Here is a 7,007-nt window from a genome sequence, read left to right on the forward strand (position 1 = left end):
GTGGTGCTCAGTTGCCAACTGAGGTTAAACCATGACACAGATATATACAGTGACCCAAATTCTGCACTTAATTACCCCTCTTGCCCTTTCAAAGTTGCAAACATAAGGTCATAACTTATTTTTCTCTGTACACCAGGGAACGCTTTAGTCCTAAATGAAATATTAAGCATATACACTCAATTCAACAAGCCCTTGGAAATCTAGCTGTCTGAATTACCTTTACAAATAAGGGAACATATTAGAGTTTTACTTTGGAGTCGGTATCTTTAAGAAAAGATTGATTTGCTTAGCCTTCCTGAACTGTGTTATCACAGGAAGTATAAAAAAAAGGTCTTCAGCTATGATTACAGGAAGACAAGTGCTTTTTGGCTGGACAGTCAGGGAAATGTCTGGGAGACAGGGAAAGAGGGAACCTGTTGAATGTAAATACTGACCTGTGGAAATCAGCCTGATAAAAGACCATGTAATTAATATGGGGTTTCCAACCCCCTATTTTCCCAGTGAGAGATTTAGCCCTACTTAAAAACTTGGCATCATATTAAAATAATTGCAGTCTCCAGAAATCTAACCTGAGAGAGAAACCCACTAGAAACCGTAATGGTAGCCTAGTAAAGTGATAACAAACCTTGTGTCAATTTTTCATCAGAAGGGTATGTATCAGATTGCCACAAGGATGACAGAACATCAGGGTTGCCACTGTTGTCAAAATTTATTTCTGAAAGCCTCACTAAGGATAAAAATCCAATTCAGATATCTGTATAGTCAGCTGAAAATTATAGTGTGATAAAAATAAGAAGCAAAGAGAGTACCCTCCATCCCAGAACCTTTTCAAATCGAAAGAGACTTAGTCATGCTGCAATTTTACAACAGCGGAAAAAGCCTTTCTTAGGAATTAAACTGTTTAGTACCACAACAGAAAGGAATGTGTGTCTGCAGAGAGTTTGGTATACTAGGCCAGACTCTTAGCTAATGGATATTTTTGTAAATATTTAAAGCCAAGTCATGGACCTCCCCTCACTAGAAGCTTCCCTAAACGTCATAAAGATTAAAGGTATGCTTGAATTCGACTTTACTGCTACAGAGGAAGTATATATGTAATTTAGACTGGTGCCAGGTGTGTTCTTTAGTGATTAAAAAAATTCTTCTTTTTACATCAAGAATAAACTTAGTACTTCTTCATAACAATGTTAACGAACTGTAAATTGTACACATCCTTTTTTAAGAAAAAGGTGGATTTTAAACAGGAAACAAAGAAAAAGCAGAGGTAGACACGCCCAGTAAGTTACTGTATCATAAATGCAGCGCAACAACCTTAATCATAATCTAAACATGCTATCAATGCATGCACATTAATAAAATAAAGAAGTCATGAATAAACGTTTTACCCTAAAAAAATTAAAAAAAAAAAATTAATTTCAGAGGGAACTATGGTCCCACATTGTAGAAATTCCAAATTCCTAGACTTGTCTTCTCTAAAGATTAACACAAAACAGATGACAGTTTCGATCCTGCTGTGATATGAAATTGTGATACTACGTGGGGCAAACAAGCAGTACCACTACTGAACCCAGCTACCCAAAACCTGTTGTCTGTGCTTTCTGTTGTGTACAGAAGTCATGGAGGGTAGATAAGTAGCAAGCTCATTTTCCCTTGCCGTCCCACCACACGTTACCCAAGAAAGCAAATTCCAGTCACCTTGCGGATGTGCTCCTGCAGTCCTGTGACTCCGTACATCCTCAGCACGAACCAGAGCTTCAGGGAGCGGAACCTCCTCCCCAGGGGGATTTGCCAGTGCTGCAAGCCAGGGAGAAGGGAGGGCACCCACGTTAGAAGTCACCATTCCAGTGATACTGCAGAAATTGTACATTCTGCAATGATTTTGAAGTGTACCACATTGTCACATCCTACAGGCAGTTGCTAGAGGTGGGTCAAATGATAATAGAAATGTTTATTTCTGATTAATGCCCTGGTGTCACTGTTTAATACTCAAAATTTTCAAATGAAAATTGGAAAAGGAGATTGGTGTCAGAATGGAAGGGTCACAAGGTAAATCACATTTTCTTTGTGCATCCTGAATTCTCCTTGAAGGCTTTGGAAAAATAACTATCTTAGAAGCTCGTGTACACTGGCTTGCTTGCAGTTGTGGGGTTAGCATCTACAATGACAGGCCCATTTTCCATTTCAAAACAACAGTGCTTCTATTGGTTAAAAGTTAAAACACAAGTGCATCTAGAAAAATGTATTATTCACTATGTTAAGGAAAAAAAAATCTTTAGGACATTGCTTTCTACTGCCTAAACCTTCAGATATTATATATGCAAGATGATTTCTGCTTTTAAACAACTTTTTTCAAAAAAAATAGCGTTTAAAGTTTCAGCTTGAGGAATGTTAAAAATTTAGCAAGCTGCATCCTTCCTGGAAAGAAAAATAAGGTGTTGAGGTTTATGATAGTAATAGAAAATAAAAGTCCTGGAAATACCAGTGAATAGAAGTAATAGTATTAAATATTACATTGATGCTGTACTTAACCGATAATCTGTTACAAGGCCTGGAAGTTAAAGAAAAAATGTTCACATTGCTTCATCACAACAGCCAAAACCTACAATCATTCTAATACTATTGAAAAAGCTGTATCTTAGCTATCCTTCATGTTTGCTACAAACTTCAGCATCAAAATACCAGTGTATAGAAGTAATAGTATTAAATATTACATTGATGCTGTACTTACCCGATAATCTGTTACAAGGCCTGGAAGTTAAAGAAAAAATGTTCACATTGCTTCATCACAACAGCCAAAACCTACAATCATTCTAATACTATTGAAAAAGCTGTATCTTAGCTATCCTTCATGTTTGCTACAAACTTCAGCATCATCAGTGTCAACAGGACCACTAAATACCTAGTAGGATATTTGGCAGCATGCTAAATGAAGGTGCTTGTAGTAAGCTTCATTCCTCAGCTAGTCAGAATATACCACCAACAAGTAAAAGAATTTTCAGGAGAAGAAACACAATTTTCCTTTCTGTTATACTTCAGATCCTGTACAGATGATGGACTAAATACTGTGTTTATTTTCCTCTTGTAAGGAAAAGTAGTAGATAAAATGGCAATTATGAATTTTGTTTGAAACAGTTTGCAGAATCCCCAAACTCACTTCATCACTCATTCTCTGCTTCTAACTACCTTTTATACTCATCCATATATTTCTTGCTAATTCTTCAGCATGTCTAATAAGTGACTTGAAAATTTGATTCAGAATTGACCTCCTCCTGTTTGGAGAATAGTATTCTGCATTTTTTTGTGGCCTTTCATTTGATGTAGTGAAAGCCCCTTACAAACACAGATTGACCAAGCCACAAAGCAGTCCAGGGAGGCAAGTAGAGAGCATTATTAGTTATCTTTTATATGAGCACACAGAGTCAAGATGCATCTACCTTTTCTTTGAATGAGGTGACTACACTGACTTCACAGTAAAGGAAACTGTAACATAAAGCTGGATTACTTGAAGTAAGCCAGTGACAGAAATTAAACTGACCTGAAACATAAAGCACTTCTTTAGGAAAATGTGGAAGCATCTACTTAGCTTTCTTATTCTGCTTTATTATTCGGCAGTGGAGCATAAGCTTCATAGGAAAGTATGTACTTAAATTCCAAGGGAAAGTGCTGTCTAAGTGCTCCTGGAATTATGAACCACAAGGTACTATATAGAACTGTAGCTTCTGAATTTGACCGGTTTACGTCATTTATGTAATTCTCAGCCTTTGTATTTTCTGGGGGTAAAAAGATTGTATTTCCTGTGTTACAAGCTCTTGTGCCAATGTTCTCTCATCTACGCAGCCAAAACATAAGAAAAACCATGGTCCTTCCTCCCTGCAACATACAGTCATTTGGTTCTTCAACCTGTTACTAGGTTATTTTCCAGATGAAAAAACCCCACACAACAACCAACCATTATTAAGCTGTTCCTGGACTTCAGGAAATGAACATGGTTGTCTCAGCTCGGTAATGAGGTAATTTGATAACATTCATATTCTTCTGCATTGTAGCAGCCATTTTTGTTTGATAGCTGCAAGACTGGTAGCAAAGAGAGTGAAGCAACTGGTGATAGATAAATAATCCTACGCTCCTGTAAGAGGCTATGTCTAATAGTCCACAACAACGCCTTTCACAAGCTGTGAAGCAGAATGCAATCAATGATTAGTCCTTGATTACAAGCCTTAGCCTTACATCTGTATTTAACCGGGAGGAATTGCATTGTGGGAGCATATGTGGCGTTCACAATAGAGTATAAAGCTGCATTCTTCTAACACTGCCATTAGGATTTGACCTATATCCTGGGTTGCCAGGCAAGCTAGTATAATCTTCCTGGTGTGATGATGCAAATCACATAAAATTATAATTAATGACAAAATAAAGACTTTCCCCTTGGGGGCACACATAATTGCCATATGGTTATTAAGAGTAATTGCTCACAGATAGATGTATTTTTCTGCTCATTTGAATTCTTGAGTGAGAGATGAGCGAATTCAAAAATGCTACTTCATTGGCCTTGTAAACCATGATGGGAATTCTCAGACCTGAGACATACTCAGAAAATAAGACCCTCCATTAGACAAGTCCTATTTCCAGGAGTGTTGACATCCCATAAATCACACAAGGATCAACAGGGACTGTAACAGCCTAGCACCTTTGCAAATTTGACTGGTTTTATTGAAGGCATAAAAGTGGATTGGATTTAACAGTTTAACTAGGGGCATTTGCATTTGAAAAGTGTTGTCCAGCTCTTTGGAAATTGATATCAAATGGGAATAGAGCACAGAAAAACTTAGCATCACTAGACTGCTAGTAATCAGCTGATCTATTTGGAATCATTATGTCCAGATCGCATAACACACTGTCACAACTTCTGAAGGCAAGACAGAGGCTGAACAACTTATTATCCAACTGGGGAGATAAAGTTTTCAGGTCAACTAGGTGGCCTCACTGAAAGCACCTAGTTTTAAGAGAGGTTTGATCTTCTTCTGGTGTTATTTAACCTGGGGAAAACCTAAGGTTCTTGTATCAGCACTGTCAGTTGTCACAAGGACATATTTGCACTTTAGTTAAGGTTGTATTATTTCTCCTCAAGATATGTATTTTTCATGTATGTTAAGTAAAAGCTAGTGATGTAAGTATATTTGCCATAACTTGTATTTTTCATTTAAAACGACAAAAAAACAGTATATATTTTTTCTTAACAAGTCTAGCCTTTGGAGGGTGAACCTCAGCTCCAGAGTTACTGCATTTTCCCGTTATCGCACTGTTCTATATTTGCATTGCTTGGAAATGTAGGAAAGGAATAAAATGCAAAATTTCTGCCAGTTCAGGATTAAGGTACAGGAATCCATTTTTCCTAGGGCTTTTTAGTGAATGGTGGAATTCTGCGTGGTACTAATTTAAATGTCAATGAGTTCATAGCCATAACAGAGAGAAGAGAAAAGTACTCAGGCTACACTTCTGAACACATATCAACACCAGCAATTCCAGGAGACATATGAGATAAGAGTAATGGTAAGAACATCCTCTTGAGAGAGTTATGCGGGAACTTGCACCACATGTTGACACTGCACTGCTGTGACCTTCTTGACAATTAATCAGTTATTAACCGAATGTGTAAAAACAGGCTTCAGGATGGCAAATGCCACTCTGCAGTTGCTAGGTATGCGCAAGGAGCAGCACTAATCCATTAAGGAGCTTTGTACAGGGCCTAAGATTTGTAATTTCTTTGTGAGCATTTTGTGTAGAGCTTTCGTGAGCATTTGGTACAAGACAGATAGCCTGCACTTACCTCCTTCTCTACGGTCAATGTAAGAACATGAGAGCAACAGGATAATGTCCCAGATAGCTATCATTCAAAATAGAGCACAGATATCAAACACAGCTCACCCCTTCTTTGCGGTTTCAGGGAACGTTTGCTTCTGACATGGGTATTTGAAAATTTGAATCAGAGCTTGCATGCATAGCTAAGGAAAAAGGTTACAGACTTTAGAAACCCTAAAAACAAAACAGATCTTGAGATCATCCTGGAGAAAGATATGCTGGGGAAGGCAGGTTAAGGGACTCGATACACAGCACCCAATACGTTTACCTGACTACCATAAGATCATTAAGAATTTTCTCAACACTCCTACAAAGAGTCAGTGGTAAATCTGGAGCTGGGGAAATCCCAATACAAAAATATTAATATAAAGCTTTATAAAATGGCTTTACATCAATTGCTTTTTAAAGCAACTAAAATCTCACTAGACATGTGTTCGCACTTCAATAAGCTTAACTCCCTGGGGCACTTTGAAAATGGAAATAGGCTCCTAAACAACTTAGGTAGTTTCAAGAATTTCCGTTTTCATCTTAAATCCTTTATTCCATTAAATATCAGTGTGCAAACAAAATAATAATAATAATTTCATTTAATTATAAAATTACCAGACTCCTGATGGTGATGCTGCAGGTAAAGAGGTTCTAATTTAAAGGCACCTGTTAAATCTGATCTTTTTTTCACCCTGTATAAAAAAGAAAGAAATCAAATTGAGAAATTTAAGAATTAAAATTTAAGGGATTAAATTTCCACAAGAAGTGAAGGCAAATTGAATGCGTTTAAACTGGCGTGTTTCCTGAGCACAGCCTGTGCCATTTTCAGTGCTTTTTCACAGCCATATCAGTACTGTACTTACAAGTAGTTAAGTGTAAGGCTCAGCAGGAACGGGCAGCATGACTGCACGACTGCATATTTAAAAACAGACAAGAAACAGACACAGAGGATCTTTTTATGGTGATAGACACTCACACCAGAATGTGAGACTAGCTAAAGCAATGTTAATGTTTGCAGTCAACAGAAGTTGCCTTGAAATTACTGCAGTACAAAGCTGTGTGGGAAGAGCTGTGGCTTCCTAGACACTGTGCCCAGGCCTGCTGAGGCTTTGTGGATGCTGGCCACTGTCTGTCCACGCTGCGGTGGTGGCAGCCCGCCC

The 7,007-nt window shown here is 37.8% G+C and overlaps 1 protein-coding gene across 1 annotated transcript in view; it reads right to left on the bottom strand.

The window, feature by feature from the left end:
- The window catches only part of DDC (dopa decarboxylase), a 54,831-nt gene that overhangs the window by 10,786 nt on the left and 37,038 nt on the right, over nt 1-7,007 (bottom strand). The window contains exons 9-11 of the mRNA XM_009282900.1: nt 6,463-6,539; nt 2,729-2,748; nt 1,696-1,794 (exon numbers count right to left, since the gene is read on the bottom strand). Of these exons, the coding sequence (XP_009281175.1) occupies nt 1,696-1,794; nt 2,729-2,748; nt 6,463-6,539 (196 nt within the window). The remainder of the gene's footprint in view (nt 1-1,695; nt 1,795-2,728; nt 2,749-6,462; nt 6,540-7,007) is intronic.

The sequence above is a fragment of the Aptenodytes forsteri genome, unplaced genomic scaffold (genome assembly GCF_000699145.1).
Source record: "Aptenodytes forsteri isolate BGI_AS27 unplaced genomic scaffold, ASM69914v1 Scaffold150, whole genome shotgun sequence".
Classification (NCBI taxonomy): Eukaryota; Metazoa; Chordata; class Aves; order Sphenisciformes; family Spheniscidae; genus Aptenodytes; species Aptenodytes forsteri.